At 47.8% G+C, this 13,489-nt stretch overlaps 1 protein-coding gene across 1 annotated transcript; it reads left to right on the top strand.

Moving 5' to 3' along the window:
- The first annotated feature begins 5,398 nt into the window (after window positions 1–5,398).
- On the top strand, window positions 5,399–11,861 carry CUNH11orf53 (chromosome unknown C11orf53 homolog). The gene is made up of 4 exons (XM_035893932.1): window positions 5,399–5,527; window positions 9,750–9,792; window positions 10,552–10,850; window positions 11,460–11,861. Exons 1-4 carry the CDS (start codon window positions 5,399–5,401, stop codon window positions 11,859–11,861), a joined length of 873 nt encoding a protein of 290 aa, XP_035749825.1.
- Window positions 11,862–13,489: the final 1,628 nt, after the last annotated feature.

The raw sequence follows: 13,489 nt of genomic DNA, 5'->3' as shown, positions 1-13,489 counted from the left end.
GCCAGCTCACAAAGGTTCCCGGGCCGCCTGGGGCTGACCCGCGAGCGAAGCCCTTTCGGACACCCGCGGCACCAACTCGCGTTTGGTTTTTGGGAAAGCCCCTGGGAGCCGGGATAATTACAAATAACGTATGTTATTATAAGATTTGGCACGGGACCTGGCTTTGCAGTGGTGGAGTGCGATGGCCAGCACAGGCTTTGCTGCTGCTGCACGTTAATTTCGGGTGCCTCCAGAATTATTCCTTGCGTAAACAAAGAGAGTCCTCAGAGTGCAAAGACCGCAGTCAAAATCCACACACCTGGGCATCCCAGCCAAGCGCTGAGTACAAAACCCATCAGTATTGCAGTTCCTGCTGTGAAAGAACACAACATATTCTCTTTACTCAGTAAAGAGAATACAGATTGAAACAACAGTTTGAATTAAACAAATACACATTGACTACTACATCTGCTCTTCAGGCTTTTGTGACACAAAACGGAGACACAATTCTCAGAAAGTTTGCTTTGGCACAGGTAAATGCCATGCTAAAACCAAATGGGATTGTATAAATTGCGCTGCAAAGCATGCCTTACCAATATACAATTGCTTCTGTAACTCCTGTTGTATGTGCCGGCTCTCCCCTCTGACATGAATGGAAAGTACATGCCCAAATTCACGTAACTATACAGAAAATCTGGGTTTGATACTTTTTCAAACGGAATGTAATGCGAGAGATGGATCTCACCTAAAAGTAACCTGGCTGAGTTTTTGTTTTATCTCTGTTTAATTGTTTTCTGCATGGTCTGTTGTTTTCAGTGTAATTATTTTTTAGTCAGTACAGAAAACACCTGGACTGGCTAGACAGTGCAAAGCTATCAGTTTGAATGGGGCTGGGATTTAACTTGTATATCCTAAGCAAAGTATATAAATACTTGGCACAGGGGACAAAACCATCTGGGAAGCCTGCCAGGAGGCAGGTGGCAAACTAACCGTATTACTGACAAAGCAGACAGCCCTCTTCTGTTGCGACTTTACATCTGCCTGCACTTCCCTGACCCGCCTGGTGCTTCCTGCCTGTTCTCTTACCTGTCAGCCAAATCCAAGACACCTGTGGGTACCAGGAGGGAGTGTCCAGGAATGGATGGGCCAAAATAAGACTTGACTTACATAAGAGGGCGTATATACGTGGTGAAAGACTCTGTATACAGGAGCTCAAGCCTTCCATGAATTTGTTTGTGTGATGTCCTCTTGGCCCTGAGCTCTGTGTCTGAGCAGGCAGAATACCCAAGTTAAGAATATTGGGAATTACTCAGTATGTTATTTCAGCTCTGCCTTCCCCACTTGCCTCGATGGCCTGAGCAGATGCTGCCCTTGCCAGCTGCTGCTCTTTGTATTTTATTTTTCTTCTGAAGGAAAAGAATAATTACACTTAAAAACCCAATAGTTTACATGACAGGCCAAATTAATCTCTGGGCCAATGCGGGGGAAAGTACATGGAATTACAAAAGGGGATGGATCTTACCTAATAGACCCGCAAGCTGGTAGCAGACTCCACAAGAGGAGAAATATTTAATTATGAGGAATGTATCGGCGCCAGTCTTGTCCTGCTCATGTAAGATGAGGACAGCAATACTGCGCACCAGCCCACTCTGCTTGTACACAAAATGCTCCAGAGATCATATGCCTCACCACAGCCTGGCCTCACCGTATTGATAAGGTTGTGCTAGCTGTGTTGTAGGGAAAATGGCTCTCCTGCAGTAAACACAGATATGTTGCAGAACTAGGATACAAGCTACAGTGCTTAAAGAAGAATTTAAAGGCTTAACTCTGCTTCTTGATTCAGACAGTGCAGAAACAGACTTGCTAATATTTGGATGCTGGGAACAGAGGAATGGAAATAACAGGCCTGGCCAAAGGTCCCTTTAATCTGGGTCCAGCAGCAGCATAAGAACAGGTCCTTTCCCGGCTGCTGTTTCCTCTCCTGGCATCTCACTGGAGACTAACCTCAGACCTTCAGAAACGGGACCCCTTGCTTGATAACAGAGTGCCAAACACTGGCCTCTCCCCCTGGCAGCATGTGGGTTTGCTAAGGATGTTCCTGACGACGTGCTGTCCCTGGCTGAGCGTTACCCCTCTCCCCTCAGGTGCTAGTGGGTGCCATGCTAAGCCTCCTGGGTTTGCAGTGTCTAAAGATCCAGTTTTAATTTTGTAATGCACAAGCTAGCCTGTGGGGTCCCAGAGAGGCAGTACTACTCCCCGAGAAAGGCCTGCTGTGTTCATCTTCAACAGCATGTTGGTATCTCACACCTACACACGAGAAGATGCTCTTGTCCCAAGCCTTGTTTTTCCCACCAGGTTCCTCACCTGTAAGGAGATGGCTCATCACTGCAAGACTTACTAGCCTTTCACTTTAACGCAAGATTTTTCTGTCGGTACGCCTCAGCTTAGTTTTCACCCATGAAACGTCAGCTGAGACAGGAAAGAGACTCTTTGGGAATGATCCACACTGACCATGCAAATTGGAGTGAAACACACATCAGGAGATTTGCATTTAAGCAAATCCCAAACAAGGTATTGAGGAGACATCACTAAATTGTAGAAAACATATTTCCGTCAGGCTCAGCTGGAACTTTACCAGTGGAGTATGAGCACTGACTTCACTCCGCTCTGGGAAGCTCATGACGGACAGCCCTTCTCCAAAGTCCTGCAAAATCTGAGAGCTGGGACTTGTCAGCAGTGACAGCAATGGAAACAGGTGAGTTTGAGTACCTTGACTTTTCACAAGTGTAAAGATGCATCTTTATGGAAATATCAGGGAAAGAACATGCCGTGCCATCCTTGGGCTCATACTTAAAAAAAAAATAAAAAAAAAATCAGACTAATTGACCGTAATAGACATGTAGCATCTTTAACATCCTAAGAATTTAATAGCATGTTCTGCCTTCTCCAGACTGAATTTATATTCCTTCACAATGCAATATTTTTCCAAAAGGCAGTTAGATCAAAGTGATGTGAAATATGATTCATTTTACTTGAAAATTATATAAACTCAGGCCTAAATTAGCATTCCCTTCCCCGATACTGCCAATAGCTAAGTTACCTGGAGTTGTAACAGCTCAGCATCAGATCCTGCTGCATAACTCACTGAAAGCAACAGGTTTAGTCATGTAAGGCTGGACTGCTAAGTTAAAAAACAGGGTTAGAGGACAGAGCCATTACATTGCTTACTTGTAAAAACTTGAGTAGAGGAATAACTGTGAGCATATGAATCAAATAACTTAATAGCACAGCGCCCATGTGTAAAAGTAAGGAGATGTGAAAGTGTTTTTCTAATGCCTTTAGACCATAGTAAAGATGTTAGGAAAACTGGACTGCAGAAGTGCAGAGCATCAGACACTTTCTAGAAGTGGTTACAGAGAAGCAAGTTCAGTTAATACAAAGAGGTTGTAGAATTTGGCAGTATCAGACTACAGAATGAAAGAATAAAAGCTGCTCACAGCTTTTCCAGTGATGCTATTTTAGAAACATCCCCATTCTAAAAATTAAATATAAGACTGTCTCCTTGGCTTCAGTCCTCCTCCAGAAGTTCTGTGCTGAATCAAGACCTCAGTCTTCAATGGGATGCAGCTAGCAAAGGCTGCATGAGTTATTGCAGGCATCGAACTACGATGGAGCTCAATGAACTGTGCTATACAGTTCAGACTTTTCCATCAAATCACAACACTTCTCTCTAAAGGAACCCTCATGCAAAGATGAGAAGTTTCCAATGCAGAAAGCATAGCTGCTTCTGCCATAGCTTCTGAGCTCCAGCTACATGTGCACACCGGCTACCCGCGCTTCCAACTGCTCTTAGTAAAAACAGCCCTAAAACGGGACTGCAGGAGGGAGTTATCTTCCTTGGACTGTGGAAAAGAGCCAGTCCCAGCATCCAGATTCCTCTCAGCTGCAAGTGTTGATATCCATTTCTGGCTGTGTCCTGGCTTGTCCACAGATACTCGCTGGTTGTTATGCAGACTCAGTGTTCACCTCTATTTTGACCATAAGCTTTTTGGAGCACTGCCTCTTGCAATGTGTTTGCCTTGTTCCCAGTCTTGGCTGAAGTCTCTCTGGTTAGTACTCAAACACCAAAACCAAGCTGAAGTTGCCCAAAATTGCAATTGCTGTGGCCCAAGAGAAAACATTTGGGGTAACCCCACGCCAGCACTGAGATTGTGTGTTGTTTAAACCCTCTACTCTTCCCTTTCTAAGCTCTCCAGGTGTATGTGCACCTGGGGACACAATGCCATATGAATGAAAGTGATAAATGGAGCCTGTGGATCTTTTCACATCCTGCAAAGCAGCAGGGTAAAATGATAAATCATAATTTTAGAGATCAAACACAGCAGCTGTGGAATGGCTGTGTTCCCTCAGGACAACATGGCTGCGTATTTTCCAAGGGATTAGCATCAAAGTTAAGTTCTTCGCTGGAAGATTTCAGTAAAAGCCCATATGGCCACTCCTCCCTGGCTCCACAAGCGTGGGCTGTCTGTTCAGGCACAGCCTGCTAGCCAGGATAAAAGAGCTGTTCCCAGGTATTATACCCCATACCTCTCTGCCCTCACTTGTGCCAAACACCTGTACACAAGGCAGGTCTCACAAAGCTTTATCCAGGCAGAGGAAGAGGACAGATGCCTCACACCACAAGTCACACAGACCCTGAGCACAGGTTGTGCTGTATTCCAAGCAGGTCAGGAAAACAGATCCAGAACCACCATCAGCCTCTTGGGTGACACGGCCGAGACTCTGTACCCCAGTTTGTGCCTTCCTTGATAACCTTGATAAAACAACAGTGTCTCCAAGTACCTGTCTGTATTTGCTGTGGATACAAGGCAGACTGAGCAGCCAACTCCTTTTCTTTTCCCGAGAACTGCACTGTGATTCACATCACCATTCAGGAGAGCCACTCCAACCATCCAGGGTATTTCCACCTTTGCTGCACCGAGATCAAAACTCACAGAGCAATGTGCTCAAAGCCAGCAACTCTAGAAAGGCAAGGAGAAGCTAAACCACAGTATTTCTGCTGAAAGCAGTAGGGGCTGTACAGTTAAATCAGATCTTGCTGACCCAAAGGGGAAGTGTAGGATCCCCCAGAGCTCCCTTTGGAAAAACAAAAGCCAAAAAGCATCAGTCAGCCATATCTGGCACAGAGGGAGCTGCACAGAAACAACATGGCACCCAATGCTGAAACACAGGGTAGGACACCTCAGTCTTTGTTCTCTGCAAATGAGCAGCCTTCACTGCTGGGCTCCTACGGGATGATTTTGTATTAATAATAGCAGTCTTATATGCCTCCTTCCTAACCTGGTATACAGAGGTGATGAATTCGCTTCTTCCATAACAACCTCTTCCAGCTGCTCTATGCTTTCACTGAATTCCTCTAATGCGTTTCATTCCCTCAGTCCCTACAGATTTTGGCAAGCGGGTATACCAAGGAGTGCGAGTGAAACACACAGTCAAAGACCTTCTTGCTGAAAAACGATCCAGGCAGAGCAGTGGCTCCCGCTTCAGCGTAAGTCACTTCTCATTACCACCTCCCCAGCCTGCTTTTTTTTTTTTTTTTTTTTAAACCAGAAAGGTCATGTCATGTAATCCTTTGGTTTAAAAAGCACTTCTGTTGAGTTCAGGGCACTGCCAATATTGACAGGGAATAGCAAAAACACTTGCAGCACTAATGTTTGCCCCAAAAGATCACAGACAGCTCCTTGATTTTTTACATCAGTGATCCTTTGAGGGATTAAATTCCCTTTTTTTTTTTTTTAAGCGAATCAGTAATGCTAAATTTCTCATTCCTTTCACATCCTGCATATGACACCTTTCCAAGTCAACTTCCTTTTTCACTAGCTACACTTGAACAACTCAGTGCCACAAAAATAGATGTTCTTCCCTGAATGTTGTGCTCTTTCCAGCTCCTCTCTGGCATAGTAGAGTGCCAAGAGAGATGCAGTGATGTTACAGCCTGGAAAGAGGCCAAGCATCAGTTCGTAAGAGATGATTTCTTTTTAAAGTGGTTCTATGGCAACAGGAAACCTAAGTCAAATTATAGTACGCTACATTGTTTTTTCTCAATTACTAGCCAGACAAGCAATGCTGTCTCCAGAAGGGAACACAGTATTGCAGGTACCAGCACATGGCATCCAGCAGGACAATAAGCCATTCCCTGTGTGCTCTCAAGACTCACCTTTACCAAGCAGCATCACTTTGCTTCCAGGCTGACTGGGAGCAACAAGACCACTGACAGATGAGGAGATCCAGTCAAGCTGCTGAAACTGTGCCCTGGAAGGGAATTGTGGGAGCAGAGACCTGAATTACTGGCAGCAGAAGCCACATATTAAGAGTTTTGATGCTCTTTTCCACCCAAGCCATTTGCCTCAGGCTTTTTGCCTATAGCAAAACAAAGAGACCTCAAAGGGACTTGCAAGTATTTTTCTCGCTGTTACTTTCATGCATGTTAACTCTGTGTAACAAAACAGGCAGGAAAACAGCATGGGCATTACCAAACAAAGCAAGATCTAGCCATAGATCTCTTCAGAGCCCTCAGGTAATGCAGAAAGGCAGAAGACCCCCTGAGGTGTGGACAGTCACTGGGAAACACATGCGCCCACCAGGCAGGCATTTGGGAATACTGCTTTGGGGAGCAGCAGGAAACAAATTGCTGTGTTTGCACTCACTGAGAAAACAGATCTTGCTTGATGACTATCATGCTTTACCTGCTCCCTTTCTGGAGGCGGCAGCTTCAACGGCTGCAATCAAAAGCTCCTAGGAACTGTAAAACCATTGCTGCTTGCTTTATTGCCCTTTGCTTTGTATTCCAAAGCTTAGCAGTTGTGTGTCTATCTAATGCAAAATCAGCCCTGTTGCTAATTCCCTACAAGAGACGAAAAATTATTGTGCATGGCAAACATCCGTATTTGCTCGAACATATAATGAAAAGAACAGCTGTAAGCACAGCTCTGTTTATCTGGCATAATATAATCCAGAATCAAAGCAAATGGCAGATAACTGAACACCCCTTTGTATATTTATGATGCAATGTAATTTAGCTGCATCTTTGCTTTGAACATGATCTTTGCTCCAAAATCAGTAAGCCTTTGTTGTGCGAGGGGAGGTCTATGGAGGAGATCTGTGCTGCTATGGAAAGGTCATTGCTCATCAGAGGTGAGCTGCTGGGCTGCTTACTGAAGCAACAGAACAGAAACAATTCCATGACAGCCAGGCCCTGCACACATTAAATGATAGGAAACCGTTGTGTACCACGATGAAAACCACACAATTTGGGCTTCTGAGTTCCCATCAACTGCAGGGCAGAAGGGCTTGGTCCTGGGATTCGGGGAGGGTCTGATGTTTTTTCCTTTGGCTCATCCACTATGTGGGCATGAACCAGCAGTTACCCTCTGCATGGTAAAAGGATTACCCTCTTTCTCAGGTGGGGAAACTGGTAGGTACACAGATGAAGCTCTATGCCCAGCAGCACTCAGAGGCCAGGGACAGATCATTCAGCAAACTTGCTGTCAGCAAACAAGTGAGGTGCCCAGCCCAGACTAGGCTTTGCTTTTATTATAAATTGTTATTGTTAATTGTTATTATTTCATCTGCTGTATTACAGATTGGACCCAGAGAGGAGATACACTGAAGCCAAAGTATGGTCAAAGGGCACAATAGGTCCCCATTGCAGGACCCGGTCATTATTTTGACCTGGATTCTTACATTTACTCCCCCAAAGCAGCCGTGTAGCTGAACACCACTCCTGGGTTACCAAGGCAGTGAAGCAACACAGCTCTCTGGAGTACCCCCAGTCAGTATCTCTGCCCGGTCATGTGCAAGGCAGGCTCACACCAAGCTTATCAACAGCTGAACATGCTGTGGGCTCAAGTGACGCTAAACAGACATACTGATGTGTTGCAGAAGATCCAGCTACCCCAGCCCCACAGCACTGAAAGGAAGTAATGCAGTGAGGAAATGAACTAATGGGCTTAAATTGAGCCAAACGATTCATTGGGGAGCCAGGAAGCAAGTAAAACGTAGGTCTCTGTAAGGATGCAGGTGCCTGCTATGATAAAGGCCAAAGATGGGCTGCTGCAGAGGCTCTTGCAATTAAACTAAGGCAGGTAAAGCCCTTGCAGCTAATGTCAGCCCTCTGGCTATCCATCACAGGTGTGTGCAAGAGGACCTGCTGCCTGTGACACACAGTCAGATAGTTTCAGAGGCTGTTGAACAGGCAGGATCAAAGAGGAACTGAGATGCACTGGTAATTTGAAGTGTTCCATACTAGAGGCTGGCAGCTGTGCCCAGGGACCTTCCTGTCCTTCCAGCAAAGCATCCCAGCTCTCATCACTGCAGCTGTTTGACCCGTAGGTAGCACCTGTGCCACCTGCACCTCCTAACTCAACTTTCTCCTCAAACACAGTGTTAGGGGCACCAGATGACAGTGTTAAGACTGGGGTCTAACCACTAGTGCAGAGGCCTGCACCATTACTTTCAAAGAGATCCCTCTTCAGTGAACGCAGACACAAGCTGGCTACAGCATACAATGGCCATGGGCAAGCAGAGGAGGTGGTGGTGAAAAACCCTGAAGCAGGAGAAGGTATTACTAAAGTGGCATAGATGCTGACAGAGGGGTTTCTGCTGAGACCAGATTTGCATGTGGAGGCCTTAGCTTTGCAGGGCAGCATGCATTACCAGCTATGATCCTCACTGAGGTCTGCAGCCAAAAATGGCCCAGCTGGAGACAGGTGCGAGCCCTGGCCTTGACCTTGCAATGTGAACACTCTCATCTGCCCGCAAGCCAAAAGGCTGCTTCCTGATACCTCCTATTGCTCCTGCAGCCCGTGTGACTTGTGTGGGCTCAGAGCTCATTTTCATGGTGGAGCAGGGAGCAGCTGCAGACCTCCCTCAGCAGTAAAAGGAAGTCCTGGCACTGGCAAATTTAATTCAAATCTAAACCTCTAAATTTGGTTGCTTGCTATGGCAAGAACCTCCTGTTTGCACTATGCAAACTGGAAATAGACCATCACTGGCCAGGGCAACACCACAGCTGAAGTAAACGCAGCCATGGGCAAAGTATTTCTGCTCTACGGGTTTGGAGACAGAACTCAATGAAAGTCCATGTACAAGCTCTGCTCCAGAGCAGCAGATGCACTTGCCACAGTGCTTTATAAGGAATTAGCCACTGTCAGGTCACTCAGGGCTAATTCTCCCTTACCTAGGGACTGAGAGGAGATTAGTACTATCACTATTGCTGTAGCACCCAGAACAGCCACCTTCTACGCACAGCCTGCTTGTTCTGCTATGAGGGGTCAGCTAAGCAATGCTGTGCCAGGTAGATACAGCACAGGAGAGCTGGGCTAGAGCACAGACAGTGCAGAATCTGCCTGTTTTGACCAGCCAAGGACTTAGATACCAGCTTATTGAGACTTGTTTTGTGCCAACATCAAAATGACAACTCAGCATTATGCCTGCATTAAGGGACCCTGCAGTACATGAGAAAGAAGCCAGTTATCTTGATATTTCTAATGTTATCAGCTCTACTCGAGACCTTCAAAATCTCTTCTTAGCCTACATCTCCTTAGCCTCAGAGGCCCCAGGCTTGAAATCTTGTAGTTAAGCTCTTCATACTCATAGCACAAATGCTCAAATAGTGCATCTGAATTACGCTAACACCTTCTCAAACTACATGCTTAGAGAGCTGTCTTGCTTTGAAAACACATTTTTTAACATGTCTCTGTCTTTTGCAGGGCAGCACCAGCACACCACAGTCACCATTTATCCAAATGCCAGGTGAGGTTTTCCTCCACTGATAAATACCTTCAATGCAGGTTGGACAGTTGACACTGCTCCTATCTCTTCTCCTCCAAAGAACATGAAGTGAGCAAAGGAGCACTAGAGCAGGGCCACCCCTCAGAGAGAACCCAGGAGGAAGATAATTGAAAGAGTCAAAACAGAAACAGCAATAATAAAAGAAAGGCCCCTGTAATCTCGTATGAAATTCTCAAAGAGGGGGAAGAGAAGTAATAAAAGCAGTTCTCACCTCTTTTGGTAGAGATGCCACACAGAACCCCTTCTTTTCCCTGTACATCTTCCAGTTTTCCTCAGAGCCGAAAAGAGAAAGCACAAACCCAGGAGCTGACCTGTTTTGCCCCTTGAGCCCTTGAGGAGGGAAAGGGGAGTGAGGCTGGAAAGGAGGGAGGTGGTTCATGCAGCTATAACCCCATCCTCCTCCCCAGGAGCTGTAGCAGAGCAAGGAAGCAGCAAAAGCTTGTAAAGCTAACCTCTCTCTCCCTGGCCTTATACTTGAAGCTTCCCAAAACACATTTGGTTTGCTGCAGATGGAGGTCATCAGCTGGATCAGGGCAGTCTGAGGTGCTAAAAGCACTTGGGCTGACACACCTGTTTCAAGACAGGATTGACTCCTGCCCTGGGCGATGCTAGAGAAAAGGGCATTACTCTGCAATTGCGGAGGTGCCCATAGCTCTTTGGCTCCCCAGGTGCTGCTGTTACAGTTTTCCTTTAGCCAACCCTTTTTTCTGACCACCACAGGCTCACCTACCACAGCTGGTTACTACAGCGTCAGGAGGTCCTTCACAGCTGAGTTGGATTTCCACAACACAAAGCCATTTGTCAGTGATGTCTACTCATCTTCTCTAGGGTCCAAGCCCTTCTCGTGTGATTCCTCTGCCACTCAGGGCTACCCGGCACTTCTGGACCCATATCTCACCGACCAATATGGGGATTACCGTGCTACTCCCCTCACAGCTGGTACCAGCTCCTTCTTCAGCCCTTCTTCTGTGCCCCCTCTCCTGCCATCCTTCCCTAATGACACAGCGCACTTCATACTAGTGAGTGAGTCTACGGTTCTGTCACCCAATGAAAGATTACCCAATTAAAAGCTGGGGCTAAGTCAGGGGGACTTGTGTGGGAAGGATGTGGCTGTTACAAGAGGCAGCCACAAAAGATGCAGCAGGGCTGAGAGGGAACTGTTTTTCTCTTTGTTCCCATCCTTCATCTCATTGTCCCCTCTTCCTATTGGAGACCAGCTGCTAAATCAACAACCTTCCCTGCTCCCCAAAACAACTACTCCATTAAGCTCCTAAGTTTCTAGAAACATCCTTTGTCAGGTCCAGGCAGTTGCCTGTCCCTATCCCTGCCACTTCCCAGGAGCCAGCTCCATTCACACCCCCGGAGCAGAGCTCCTGAGCCCTGCAGGGTCAGGGCTGGTCAGTCCCACGGGGAGTCTATTCCAGGCCTTGCCCACTATTGACATCATGGATGTTTCCTTTCAACAGTTTTAACACCAAGTACTTCTCCAAAGCAATAGAAAGCATTGTGAGTGCTCCCAGCTCTCCGAGTAGCTTGCCTGGTGAAGCCAAGCTAGATATGCTAATTCCTCCAGGTCAAGCTTTTATTCTTAAGGGTCTTTCTTGCCTTCTTTCCCCGCTTCCGTGCAGAGAGAGCCCTGGGAGCAGACCTCACCGGACAGTCTCAGCCAGTCGGACGGTGCGTGCTCAGACTCTCTGCAAGCACTGCCTGCCAGCACCAGCTGCCTCTCCTCACACGAGTCCGGAGGTGTTTCCCCATACCGAAGCTCAGGTTGGACCCCAGCCATCCCCGGAGCCCAGTCCTACCCTCTGCATCCTCTTGAAGATGTCCACTACTCCCCCAGCTATGCTGCCACCTCACCCTACTCCTTCTCACCATTCATGACTGTGGCAAACGAGCTTACCTCCAGGACAAGCCACTTCTCGCCAGAGCAGTCCTCGGAGACGCCGCCCCTTCATGATAACGCTGCCTGGGCAAAAGAGGATGGAAGTCCCACCTGGGGGACTTATGAAGGCCGGAGAACTTACTGATGAGAGATAAGAGCTGGAGGAAAAGAAAAATGGGCCATTATTGAAGCAAATTAATTATTTGTATGCTTTTTCCTAAAGCTGGTCCTTCAAATGGAGGATGCTAACAACACGCAATGCTTTATGCTCTGTTTAGAAATACAATCACTTGGATATACCACATTTACATTATAGTGGTGCCTTCTAGCACCTTATGAAAGTCATTGCTCACTGTCCCGCTGTGCTACAAGTAAATTACACAGCCTGAAAAATACCACTCTGTGGGCCTTTCCTACAAACAAGGATCTCGGGTACTTCTTTTCAGATGCTGAGAAAACTGGTTGTGCTGAACCTTAAACTACATCTACAGAGTAACATTACCAGAAGAGATTTGGGGAGCAAGGCAGGGGCTGGGGGAAGCCCTCCTTAATAGCACAGGGTCTGTATAATGGTATCTGGTTACTTACTGGCATATGTGTACATCCCTCACGCTAGCACACTGCAAACGTGGCATTGTCTTGGGCAACAGTTATGGCAAAGAGTAGCAAAGGCATGGCACATTTGGGCCTACAGCACAGAAGGCTACAACCAAATAAAGCTCGCCATACTACAGCAGGGCCTGGCAGACAGCTTAGGGTGTTGGGGGGGACTGTTGGGGCACCATCCTGCCTGCTGACCTGCACACGAGGAAGCCTCACCATCCCTCCCACCTGCTATGCACAAAAACACATCCTCCCCAATCTCCCTCTTGCCCCGGAGAAAACAGAGCTGTTCCCCCTCTTGCCTATGCCGGATCCATACAAGTGACATGACTCGAAGCCTTGTGTCAGCGGGCACAAGGCAGACTGCTCCCAGCCTCTTCCCAGGGGCTGTAATTGGGCACAAGGCTGATTTGGAGTCCCAGCGCCAGGCCGGGCCCCATGGCCACTAGAGGTAGCTCTGCCCACACAAACACACCCAGAGGAGCCCTAATGCAACCTTTACAGGTGCCGCCAATTCCCCCTGCTGCACCCATTGCCGGCAGAGGCTACCCCTTTGCCCCATCCCCAGCCTAGCACCTACAGAAGCAGCCACAAAAGCCTTGCTGAGGAAGAAGAGGAGCTTTCCAGGGCCTGAGAGTGTGCAGTGATGAGATCCTTTGAGGCCCTCCTGGCCTTTTCCCCCTCAAACCCTGGGGCTGTTGGGGCATTTGGAGCCTTCTCAGCACCCTCCAGGGATCATAAATGGTACAGGGGTTACAGGATCGGGCCCAGAGCATCACTTCATGCCGTTGCTGCCTGTAGGCACCTCTCTGCAGGGGAACGTGGACTGGGGACACAGCACTGCACCTAGAAACAGGCTGCAGCATCAGGCCCCTGCAAGCCCCACTGCAGAGAGCTTCCAAGGGGGCCAGGCCAGTCCTCTGTGCCAAGCCCGCCCTTTTACGGGCAGGCCAGCCAGCACTCATCCTGTAGCCCAGGGAAGTCCCCGCACCTCGCTGCGCACACAGCAGCCGTATGAGCCCCTTGCTCAGGGCACACCTGGCAGGCAACACCCCCCTGGCTGTTCAGGCACCCGCAAACCACCCAGGGGGTGTTCTGGCATCAAAGGGTGGCACGGGTGCTCCCCGGCATCTCGGCAGCTGCCCCAAAAGGGAAGGCTCTGCGCAGGCT

This window comes from Egretta garzetta, unplaced genomic scaffold, assembly GCF_000687185.1.
Source record: "Egretta garzetta isolate BGI_Z169 unplaced genomic scaffold, ASM68718v1 scaffold365, whole genome shotgun sequence".
Lineage (NCBI taxonomy): Eukaryota > Metazoa > Chordata > Aves > Pelecaniformes > Ardeidae > Egretta > Egretta garzetta.
This window is presented reverse-complemented; position numbering and strand designations above follow the sequence as displayed.

Bases quoted from the DNA above. Each gene is read 5' to 3' on its own strand.
- CUNH11orf53 (XM_035893932.1), top strand. From the start codon at position 5,399: ATGCGTTTCATTCCCTCAGTCCCTACAGATTTTGGCAAGCGGGTATAC. The intron at 5,528-9,749 runs GTAAGTCACTTC...TGTCTTTTGCAG, and splicing joins GCAGTGGCTCCCGCTTCAGC to GGCAGCACCAGCACACCACA. The intron at 10,851-11,459 runs GTGAGTGAGTCT...GCTTCCGTGCAG, and splicing joins ACACAGCGCACTTCATACTA to AGAGAGCCCTGGGAGCAGAC.